This window comes from Mirounga leonina, unplaced genomic scaffold (assembly GCF_011800145.1).
Source record: "Mirounga leonina isolate KUSES-001 unplaced genomic scaffold, KU_Mleo_1.0 Mir_454, whole genome shotgun sequence".
In the NCBI taxonomy this organism is placed as follows: Eukaryota; Metazoa; Chordata; class Mammalia; order Carnivora; family Phocidae; genus Mirounga; species Mirounga leonina.
In genome coordinates this window covers 18,082,249-18,094,022 of record NW_023270763.1, presented here as the reverse complement: position 1 = coordinate 18,094,022, position 11,774 = coordinate 18,082,249, and the positions used below count along the sequence as shown (strand labels likewise).

Below are 11,774 nucleotides of genomic sequence, written 5' to 3'. Positions count from 1 at the left end.
ACGCCCTGAACTTCCCGGCCGGCTTTCCGTGGCCAACAGCCGTGCCTTTCGTGGCATCCCAGCTGCACCGGACAGGGTGCTGCGTGTGACGGTGGCAAGAGTCAGGGGGTGCTGTCCCAGAGTCGCCATGCGCAGCCCTGTGCACTCGGGCAGGCCACCCCGGCTCCATGTCCAGGGCCCTGAGCCCCAGGCGGCAGGGGGGAGGGCAGGCCTGTGTCTCCCACGCAGGCTGGCTGAGTTCCCAGCACACAGGCCAGCTTCCAGGGGGCACCAGAGCAGTCTTCTGGCGGGCGGCCTGAGGTCCGGGGGCCACGCTGGGTCTCGGTCACACCCAGTGCCCCAGCACCCAACACTGGCGGTTCATCTCTGGCACCTCCTGTGCAGAGCCCCGGGGCCAGGAATCCCCCATATGCGGATGGTGTCCTGCCAAGAGACGGGGTGGTCAGTATGCAAGGCTGCCCTCCTCCAGCCACGCATCCATCGCCCACCCATCTCGGTCAACCCACGTCCAGCTCTCTACCTGCCGCCTCACTCACCAGCTCGCCATCCATGCCCCCATCACCCACCCACCTCGACATACACCCGCCAATACCCACTGCCTTCCACCTCCCACTGGCCAAGGTGCCCACCACCCCACTCAGACACACTCTTCCCACCCACAGCCCCAAACCCACTCATGCACCTCCCACCTGTCAACACACCAGCCATCCTCCTCCCGCCCCATTAACACCCCCAGCAGCCCAACTTCCCACAGCCACATCGGCCTGCAACTGGGAACATCCTCCTAGCCTTCCACTCACCCACCCTCTACCTCCCCCGCCCACCTGCCCACTTCCCAACCTGCTGCCACATCCACCAACTCACCACCGCACACCCATCCACGACCCTCCAGCCTCCTGCCCCCCTCCCTCCCCTGCCCACCCATCTCCCCAGCCACCCTGCCCAGCCAGCCCGTAACCCCACCCACTGCCCCACCAGGCTTCCCTGAGCCACACTGCGTCTCCACATGTTCAAGGAGCTGGGGGAGGGTAGAAGGAGAACAAGCGTACACAACTCCTGGCCCCAGTCCCTACGTGACCCCAGGGACTGAGCATCCGTGCATGGGTGCCCAAAGTGACTCCGAGCAGCGCCCTGGCCCCAGGCAGGTGGCAGAGACTGCACCACGTCCACCAGTGCCCACTGCTCCCAGGGGCCTGGGCGAGCAGAAGGCAGGGAGCTGGTCCCCAACCAACAAGCTCACTCCTCTCTCCCTGGGTTCTCGGAAGCCCGCTCCCTGCCTTCGCTCAAATGCCTCCTTAACGTCTCTGACATGCGGGAACCATGTCCATCCCCACGCTGCGACCTGCTAACATGTCCTTGTACCTACTGTGAATCACACCCTCAAGGCCCAGCTCACGTCTCCCCTCCTACAGGAAGCCCCCCCACGTCTCTTTGAGGCCCTTGGCTGTTTCCCTCATCCTGGAGCGGCCCCTCCCCGTGGCACTCCCTAGCGTGGGCCCCATCAGACCATGAGCCAAGGAGAATGATGGCTTGACCCTCGGCAGATGCTCCATGATGGCTCAGTGGAGGTGGAAGCAGAGAGGAAAACCGAGGGAGAGACTGGCGTGGTGGGTGGGCTGGGGGGCCAGAGAGAAAACCAACAGCCACTGAGCGTTCACGGTCTATACCCTACTTGATTCTAGCCTCACAAGCCTGGGAAGTAGCTAGCACCCATTTTACAGATGAGGGAACGGACACTCAGCAAGGATAAGCAGCTGGACTGAATTTCCTCATCAAAGACATTCGTTGGTTTTTCTACTCTGAGCTCTAATGGAGGCTCATTCTTGTCATCCTTTAGGGTCAGACAGGCTCTTTAGTAGCAAGCCCCACTGAGCTGGGAATTCCTGCTGAAGCCAAGCTCTTGCTTGCATACCTCTACAGACAGACAGCTCATTACCCTTCCTCCACCCCCAAAGCAGCTCTGACTGTTGGGACAGTCTCCCTCATGGCAAGGGCTGGAAGGCCACGGGCAAAGGGGAGGACGGTTGTGCCAGTTTAGGGGGTGGTTGTGGGGTTTTGTGCTTTGATGTTTTTTCTGGTTTTAATATTCTTTAATGTTAGTGCTTTGCTAATTTTACTGTATTTTTAAAAGGGTGGGAAATATTTGGCAAACATTCTGGAACCATTTGGCCTCAGGAAAAATGTCTGTTTTGGCCTCAGCAACTGAAATAGTTGCATTCTTTGGAAGTGAATGCTGCCAAGATATAGGTGTTTGGATTTAAAAAAAAAAAAAATCTAGAAGCAAATATTTGATGTGCAGAAAGGTTTGATGGTTTTTCTAAATGAATATTTAAAAGTGAAGGTAGCTGCTCTCACCATTGCCAACAGGCCGAACCCCGGAGAGTCTGCTGGAACAGAAAGGGATCGTGCATTTTGACGGAAAAGGAAAGGCCATGATCCCCATCCTTCCTTGAGTTAAAATCAGGCTGCTTGTTGCCTGGATCCAGAAGTGGATTTGCCACTGAGGAACTGGGACCCTCCTTTTGTCTTCGGCCTCCCAGGAGGGGCTTGGGGCCCAGAGCCATTTACAGTGGAGAGTAGGGAGCTCCGTCTTCCCACCTGAGGAGTGCCCCCCAGGCCACCACAACCCCCGTGCACTTCCCATCTTCCAGTATCTTTACTTTTGGGCTAGTCACTAGCTGGGGGTGGCGGCAGGGGACGGGGGAAGCACCTGATGCTGTAGATTGGAGAATACCACCTCAAAATGTCTACGAGGCCTAACCAAATGACATAAGTGGGCAAATCAGCCATTCTTCAGCTCTGGCCAATTGTTGCCATGGAGAATGTGGGCTCAGATCTTCCAAAAAGCTCAGAGAAACTGAAAATCAGAATTTCGAAATAAAATCTCCTAGATCTTCAATACTGACAACTAAGGCTTTTAAAACATTCACAACCATCTGTGGACCGAGTAGCATCTCTGGGCTGGCCAGTTCTGACCTCTACTTCCCAACCTGCATCCTTGTTCCATGACTCTGTGCCATGGCTTTACACATTCTGGTCCCTCGGCCTGATGCCCTTCCCTGCTGTTTCCTGGTTACCGAATCCCCCACTTGTCTTTCAAATACTCCCTCTGGGAAGCATCTCACAACTTCACAGGCACAGGCTTCGCTCCCCCCCGTGACCCCACGACACGTTGCTGATCTCTCTCTCCCTGGGCTTATCACTTTTTGTTGGGGACCCAGTGCAGGCAGGGACTGGGTCTGCTTTCACCCTGGAGCCTTGGCCCCCCTCACCTGGTCACGTACACAGCAAGTCCTGAGCTGACCCTTTATAACAAATGAAGAAATCATGCGGGAGGAGGACAGAGTAATTCCTAAGCCTGGAGAATGAGCCCTTCCTATTCTGAGATTCTGTACATTATGAGGTGCTCCTTGCTCAGTCTCTCTTGTGGATACGGGCTTAGGGGGGAAAAACTGTAATTGCAGTCTTGCAGTCAAAGATTCAAATCCAGGCTCCACTGCTTACAAGCTGCGTCAGTCTTTTTTTTTTTAAGCTGTGTGACTGTTGACAAGTACCTTGTCCTCTCTGAACCTGCAATGGATGTGAGTTACAAAGGGCTTGGCAGGCCCGGCAGGCCCCCTGCTAGAAGTCAGTCCTTCGTTATCCGACTTCAGATCGATGTAGAAATAGCAAAATGCCTGTATGGGAGGGGGTTGGATTCAACCACCTCTCTTCAAAGATGGGGAGCCACGGCCCAAGGGTGGGAAGAGATCTGTCCAAGGTGCCACTCGGAGGGTTGATAGCAAGTGCTGTGTTTAAATTCCTTTGGAAGCAACTGCTTCCAAAGGAATACTCTGCTAAAGGCTTAGCAGAGTATTTGGCCCAAATGAACATGAACACATCTAATGTCCTATCTCTTCCGTCCTCACTTCTCCATAGATCAGTGGGAAATCACTGTCATGAACCCCCTCCCAGGGCACCAAGATCCCAGGGGTTCAAATCTCAGCTCTGCTGAACTGCATGCAGTCACATCCTCTGTTCCGGAATGGATTCGCTGAGTTGGAAGGGCCCTTGAAAGCCAAGTCTGCTAGTGCCTCCGCAAATGTGTCGAAGGGGAAATGGGGGCACTTACAGGGGATGTAACTTGTCCAAGGCGCTCTGAAGCTGGTAAAGGAATTGATGACAGTGGGCAAGTGGCTGGTATTGGTGTTTCTGACCCCACAGCAGCCCAGCCCGGCCTGGCACCGGAGAGACAGATGAACGCCACACCCCCTGCCCCACCCCCGGCCCCCCGCAGGTGCTGACGGCCTCTCCTGAGGGCCCGCGGGCCCAGCCAGAGCCTACTGTCTAGCTGCCCCACCTCGAATTCTCTCCTCTAGAAAGAGACGGGATGAGGGGAGTGATGGAGAAATGAATCGAGGCTGGCACTGAGGTGTCTGGCTTTGGAGACCCTTCAGCTAGTGACACCATCGACCCTTTTCCAGTCCTAAAATGTCGCCACCTTGACAAGGGCCCTATGGCTGCTTCTCCAAGTCAACCCTGCGCTGTAGATCTGTATCCTCAGGGCATGTCAAAGACTCTGGCATATTTAGTAATAGCCATTTACTCGATTCCTCCCAGTTTCCCCTACTAGGCTGCATGTAACGTGGGGACACAGACCAGCCATGCTGCTCTTCATTGCTCTGTCCCTAGCACCTCGCTCAATTCCACGCATACTGCTGATAATGTAGATCCGTTAAATGAATGAACATGGAAAGATTTGGGAAGAAGAGGAGATGTGTGTGAGATCCATGTGGAGGGGAAGTTGGGTTTTGTGGTCTACCTTGGGGGCAGCCTGTCTTAGGAGATCAAATGGGGGCCCCATCCTTGTCCTTGCTGGAGTCCATCTTTTGGGGACCCCACGCTGCTGAGCCATGACGTGCTCCCCATCTGTTTTCCGCACTTAGGATCAGGTTGAATCCACTTAACCTGCCACCTCTCCCAGGACCACGGATTCCTTCATTCTCTTATGAAACATCTGTTGGGCACCTACTGTGTGTCAGCCTCCACAGTGGGTGCTGGGTCGGCAGACAGGAGTGAGACACCCGCCAGGGCTTGTGAGGGAGACAGATACATATGTGCGGAAGTGACAAGAGCACACGCGTCTATAGCTCTTAGCGTGGCAGGAGCCATTCACTGCACCTCATGTGCACTGGCCCATTTAATCCTCAGAAATATGAGTGAGGTGCCATTACTATGCCCATTTTACAGATGAGGAAAGCGAGGCCCAGACAGGTTAAGTCACTTGTCCAGAGTCTCACTGCTGGATTTGAACAACAGGCAGCCTCCAAAGGCCGGGCTTGTAACCACCATAAAATCCCACCTTGTAGACGTGAGCCCCAGGACAGGACAATGCAGAGATGAACATGACCACCTCTGATGCGGAGGAGGGGGGGACAGGCTGCCATCCCCCGGACATTTGAACTAGACTTGGAAAGCACTGTGAAGCTCACAATTCCACAACTAGGGTTTGTTTCTCGCCCAGCAGAGGAAGGGAGCAGGTCTTTTCAGGCAGAAGGAACAGTGTGAAATAGGTTCTTGGCAGGTAAATGAGGTTTTCAGAAGGTGTGAAAAACCTAGCACCGTTGGTGGCCCGGGGAGGGGGGAGCGGGAAGGTCTGTGTGGCTGGAAAGCAGGGCACCGGCGGCTGGCAGGGTGAGGGGTGGGGGACTGTGGTGGCCCAAGATGCTGGACGCCAGCACGGAAAAGGCTGAGCAGCGCCCTCAGGGGGACGGGGTTCATCCTGCACCTGGGGGCTCCCCCTGAGCAGCAGACTTACCTGATGCAGATCCCTCAGCCCTGCCCCAAACCAAGGAATTGGAATCTCCAGGGAAATCTGTATTTGAACAACTGCCCCCCGCCAAGTATTTCTGGGCAAAAAACGGTCACAGAAAAGAACAAAAGCACAGCAAGTCGCCCAGATTTGTGACCCAGGACAAATGACCTTGTTTCTCTAACCCCAAGTATCTTTCCCTGTAAAGTGGAAATCTCCATTACAGCAACTACTACAGGAGGACTAAGGGAGCTAAATCATTTGCCGGAAACCTGCTGATGACCGACCAGGGGCTAGGCCCTGGGGCTGTCCCCACGACATCTCTCAGCACAGAGCCTGACACCTGCCCGGGGAGCCACCACAGCAGCTTGGGGAGCTAGGAGGAGGGGTTGGGGGAGCCAGCATCAAAACTGTCTTAGGAGGATGGATTGAAGAGGAGTTGGCCCTAGAAGCACCTGTTTCCACGCAGAAGCCACCGAAGGGCCCAAGCAAGGGACAAAATGCAGACTGGCTCCTGCCCGCAGCTTCGGAGGGATAGGTATTGGCTCAGGGCCGAGTCCTGCTCAGAAGCTTGTCCACAGAGCAGCAGAAACAGAGTCATGTGGGACCCGTTGGGAATGCAGATCGCCAGGCCCCACCCCAGCCCTCTTGAGCCAGGAACTGAGAGACTCAGAGATGGGGCCTGGCAGTCCGCGCTCTAGGGAGCCCCTCAGGTGATTCTGATGTGAACGCTGACCTGGATCTCTCAGCCCCCAGGGCCCCGGGTCTCAGATGTCTCCAAGCCGCATACCCATCTGGGTGCCTGGCAAGTTGGTGTTTATTTCAGAAATACTGTCTGTTTCCATTTTAATAAAGGAAGCAGACTTGAGCAGTTCTCTGTTGGATGTGCTTTTGATCTAATAAAAATGCCAAGCTGCTCTGGACCCAAGAAAGTCTTCCTTGAAATTCCCTCTGCTATTTTGAGGGCAGTGCGGCGGAGACCCATCTAGACAGAGCTCCCAGAAGCCGCCTCTGTACCCGGCAAGTGACAGACTCTTGCCCGGCCCTGCCCGTCCTTACAGACACACCTGGCAAAATCAAAAGCTTGTCTCAGGCATTGAACTTGACAGCTGCAATCAGCTGCAAGGCCCAGTTGCCCCCAAAAGGAAGATACAGACACCTGGACCAGATGGCAGCATCGCCTCCATCAAATGTCACATCTGATGTGCTCCCGAGCTGGCTGGGGGCCCTGAAAAGCCCCAAAGGCAAGTTTCAAAAGCAAACTCTTTCCTCGGGAGAAAGAAATTGTGGCAGAGTCCATATCACAGAAGCCCAAGAAAAAATAGTGACTTCCGGAGCCGTTAAGATAACCAAAATTTCATGTACTGCTTTGTGGAAAAGTGGCCGCTCTAGTGGGAAATGGTGGGACAAACTTGGAGTAACTGAGCACCTGCTGTGTGCAGCATACTGTTCTAGGCTCTCAGAACACAGACATGAACAAAACAAGTCAGGGGGCCTGTTCTCCTGGAACTTAGTGGGGCGAGACCACCAAACAAAAACCAAGTACGTAAATATAAAAAATAATTTCAGAGAGGGACAGGTGCCGTGAAGGAAAGAGAACAAGGTGATAATAAGGACAGCAGCGGAAGCAGGTGCAGTCAGGCGAAGCTTCTCCAAGGAAGCGGTCTTCTGGCTGAGACTTCAAGGTGAGACAAAGCCAGCCACGCAAGGATTTAGAGGGAGAGCATTCCGGGCAGAGAGAGCGGCAAGTACAAAGGCCCTGTGAGGGGATGGTTTGCATTTTCTAGAAAGAGAAAGGCCAGGGGGCTGGGGCAGAATGAGAGAAGGGAGAGGGAGAGGAGGTGAGGGTGGGGGCTTGGGGGCCCAGAACAGGAATGGCCTTGTACCCAGAGGAAGGAAGAAGACAGACAACCGAGCCAGGCTATATCCCTATATCAGGGGACCAGAGATCCCAGCTAGTCAGGGTGCCTTTCAGCTCCTTACTCTTTCCATCCCCACAGAAGAGTCATCAGCCCTCCTTCCCAGGGCTGTGAATGGCTGAGCAGAGACCTGCACACAGTAAGCCTTTAATAATGTGGGCTCGCTGACATTCCTCCTCCCCCGTTCCTCCTGCCCGCAAGTCAGCCCACCACAAAATCCGAGCAGCTGTTCGGTGCAGAAATATTGCAAAACTCGACCAGGCATTTCCAAAATATTTTCTTGGCCAGAACCCCAATAGCAGCTAAGAGGCTGCATTCTGGAGATGGTGCTGATCAGGCTGCTTTTCTAGCCCACGAGGTCTGCGAGGACCAAGTCCACATGGGCCCCCTGGCATGCGGCAGCTCACCCTGGGGGTCCAGGGTTCAGGCTCTGGGGCCAGACAGGCTGGGCGCAAATCCCAGCTCTGCCACATGTCAGGCCTCACTCTCCCTGCCTGTAAAATGGGACCTGTTCAGGATTAAATAAATGGATAAATGTAAAGTCCTCAGAACACACACCAGGATGAGCAGACCTGGTGGGACTGAGTTCTCGTTGGCTATTTTTGTGATCTAGTCCAGGAATCTGTATCGCTGTAGGATTCTTCCAAGTTGGGTCACCCCTGGCCAAGTATCCCCTCTGTCTCCAGCACCTCGCCCTCACCACCAGCCAGATGAGGACCCCGTTTTAGCTCTGGCCACACAAGAGAGCCAGGCTCGGGAGCCCCCCAGTCCAGGAACACACCTTGCTCACCCCCATGTTCCAGAACCCAGCCCGGGTCCAGTCCAGAGAAGCATCTTTCGTAAAGACATGTTGAATAAATGGCTTTCCCGCGGCCACGAGAGCAGCCACCCTGGGGTCACTCAAGCGACCGAAGCCAACTCCTCTGACAGTGGTTGTCGGGAGCTTTTCCTTCTGGTGGTAACGGAGTCCCCAGCGCCTCCGCGGGCCCTGGGGGAAAGACAGCATCCCCGGCAGCTCAGCTACCTGATAAAAGGCACACCTGGCAGAGCGCTGTGGGATCTGAGGCTCCTTTCTTCCTGAGGAGCGGGGATCTGGCAAACCTCTGGGGGCCGCCACCGGCCCTCCACAGCCCCTTCCCCGCCGCCCCTTCTGCGGCTTCTGTGAGCCCCGGGGCAGTGCGTGAGGATCTGGGGGTTTCACGGGCTCTCCCCACCCCAAGCACACTCCCTGGAGAACCTAGCTTCAGCCGTCTCCCTTCCCTACTCTGCAAGACCGTCCAGCTACACCCAGACCGAGCAGCATGGCCGCACCAACCTGTCCTCTTTAGACACCCTGAGGCCCCTTGTGCCCCCTTGGCGAAGCAGGCTGCTGACCTCCACCGGCCCCAGGGCAAGGCAGGCCCCACGCCCCAGCCCAGCACCCTCAGCGCCCGAGCAGAGCGGCGGTCGTGTCTGGAGGGGTAACAGATTTGCGCGCTCTGCACCAGTGGCCCGGGCCCCCCAGCTGGGTTCAGGGCGCTCGCCTCCGTACTGTGTCCTTTACAGACCCTGCCTTTCCCCGCTCCTACTGTGTCTTCTGGGGCCACCCAAACGGGCGCTGACTGCTGCTGAGCCCCTATCTCCCCATCTGCCTCTGGGAGAACCCTAATGAAGACATCCTGACAATTCTTCCAGCAGAGAGTTCCCGAACCCACCCACTTTCATCTTCCTCGCCAAAGGTCAGGCCACTGTCATCTCTCCTGGGAATGACGACAACAGCATCTAAGCTGCTCAGCTGGCCTCTGCTTTTGCTTCCCTGCGACCCTTTCCCCACAGTGCCAATGGATGGCTATGGCTGGATGGAGAGACACGGATATGGAGACAGACAGACAGACAGATAGGTGACATAAGTCTAAGTACAGATTAGAGGTATGGATAGATACACAGACACAGATGAACAATTTGGGTAAGTCTCCTCCCTGCTCAAAATGCCCCTGGGCTCCCCACTGCACGGCCAGCTCCCCACTTCCCCCGCTCCTGTCCCCGCGCCCCTCCAGCCCCATGGCCAGCCTCCCCACTGCTGTCCCTGCTCCAGCCACACTGGCCTCCAGTCCGGGCTGCCCCTGCTTCGGGGACTTAGCGCTCGCAAGCATCCGCCTGGCTGGCTCTTTCTCATTCTTCAGGCTCCAGTCAGAGGCGGCTCTAGAGGAGCCTGCCCCATTCCCCTACCTTCACCCGCACCCTCCGAGCACCTGCCTGTTCTGAGATTGTCTCGTTTCTGAGTCACTTCGTGCTTTCTCCCCCTGTCCCCAGACGGTGAGCCCCACAAGGCGGAGGCCTCTGTCTGCTCTGGCTCGCTCACAGCTGTGTGTTGGAGGGAACAAAAGATGGATTTTCTGCAGGCTGTTGACCTGCGCGTGAGTGCACGTGATGCTCCTTTCATGAGGGAATGCTGCTTGGCAGATGAAGTGGGTGCCGGGGCAGGGGTGAGGGCCATGGGAGGCGGGCTGAGGGTGGAGGGCTTCTGCAGTTCCCCTGACCCTGGGTGTCCTCGTTAATCCCAGTGCTTGCTCTTAGAGCCAGATGGGGTCCCTTCAACTCTATCTTCATCCTTGGGCTTCGGGGATTGGGCTTCCCTGCCCCAGCCAAGCCCCACAGCCTCTTTCCACCCAGGGTTGCCTGCCCATTCTGCAGGGAGTGTGGGGAGGCTCGGGCCCAAGCATGAGCCAGTGGCGCCTGAACAGCGTCCTCAGCCTTCATCCCTACTATGTGCCTCCCGAGCCCCTCGGAGGGATTTCTGCTCCCTGGCCCTCTCCTTCTGTGAGTGTAGGTGGGAGAACCCCCAGGCACAGAGATGCAGATACTGGCCGCTGGACCTAAAAGGTCTGAGAGACATGAGCAGGGTACGGACGGGGTCTGCCACGAGTAGCCGTGCTGTGCGACCTCGGGCAAGCTACTCCACCTCTCTGAGTCTGAATTTCCTCATCTGCACAACGTGGCTCATAATCCAGGCTGTCGGGGCTGGGGGCCAGCAAGCACAGGAGATCAGGCATGAAAAGCCCTTGGGAGTGGGTGTGGTGGGCAGGGAGCCTGTGGTGGGCCTTCCGCAGGCTGAGCTGAGCTGAGATTCTGCCATTTTAACTTTAATCTCCTGGCTCTTTCTGTTTCTGGCTGGAGCAAGGCCCTTTCTCTGCTTCCACCCTCTTTGCTTTCTGGTCCCCCACAGTGAGGCATATGAAGTCAATGCACTCTGAGCTGCCAGGAGCCTCTGCGGCCCAAACAAATCTCATCCACTGTCACCACCCTGACTTGGCTAGTCGGACCCCGGGGCTGTTCCCCCTTCTGGCCAACAGCCAACCCAGCCTGGACTCAAGCTGTGGCTCGCCTGCCTGCCCTGCAGCACCCAACGTCCCCCTCGCTTTCTTAGCATCCCATCTCCATCGTGAGAGGGCCATGGCCGCTGTGTGCAGGGGACGGGCTATGCCAAGACGCCAGCCTCAGTTTCCCCCTCTGCAGTGTGTGTCTGTGGGAGCAAGCAGGGGTGCAGGGGGAGGTTGGCCTGGCTCATCTCCAGGGTCCCCTCTCCTCAGACGGCGCAGGCTGCTGCAGACGAGACCACTTACGGGCAGCGTATCTCTCGTGGCGACAATCTAAGCGCAGGTCCTCCTCCTCGTGCCCATCCCCCTTCTCGATCCTGGAAAGAAAAGGATCCAGAAGTCTGTGAGAGAAAGAGCAAGCTGAGCTGGCAGAGACCCAGGACCTGAAAAAAAGTACAGTCTTTTCCCTTTGGGAACGCTGTGCAAAGCAACCTGGGCCACGGCCGCCACATGGAGCCTTACCACAACCCTGTTAGATGGGCACCGTGATCTCCATTTTGTCAACGGAGAAACTGAGGCACCGAACGCTAATGTGACCCGTCGAGTGTCACGCAGCTAAGAAGTTAGAGGCAGAACAGGGACACAAACCCATGTGTCCTCAGAAAAAGATGTTTAATTATGTGCAAATGCTAAATTACAAAAAGACTACACATGGTTTGATTTAAAAATTATATGCAGATGTGCACAAAAGATTATTTGTACCAAGGC

General features: G+C 56.0%; 1 protein-coding gene across 3 annotated transcripts in view; it reads right to left on the bottom strand.

Annotated features, from left to right (window-relative positions):
• The window catches only part of GSG1L (GSG1 like), a 203,217-nt gene continuing 191,443 nt past the window's right edge, over positions 1 to 11,774 (bottom strand). For all 3 annotated transcript variants that reach the window (XM_034988165.1, XM_034988166.1, XM_034988167.1), the window contains 2 exons: positions 11,313 to 11,383; positions 1 to 423 (listed from right to left, as the gene is read on the bottom strand). In XM_034988165.1, the coding sequence (XP_034844056.1) occupies positions 326 to 423; positions 11,313 to 11,383 (169 nt within the window). In that variant the 3' untranslated portion in view covers positions 1 to 325. The remainder of the gene's footprint in view (positions 424 to 11,312; positions 11,384 to 11,774) is intronic.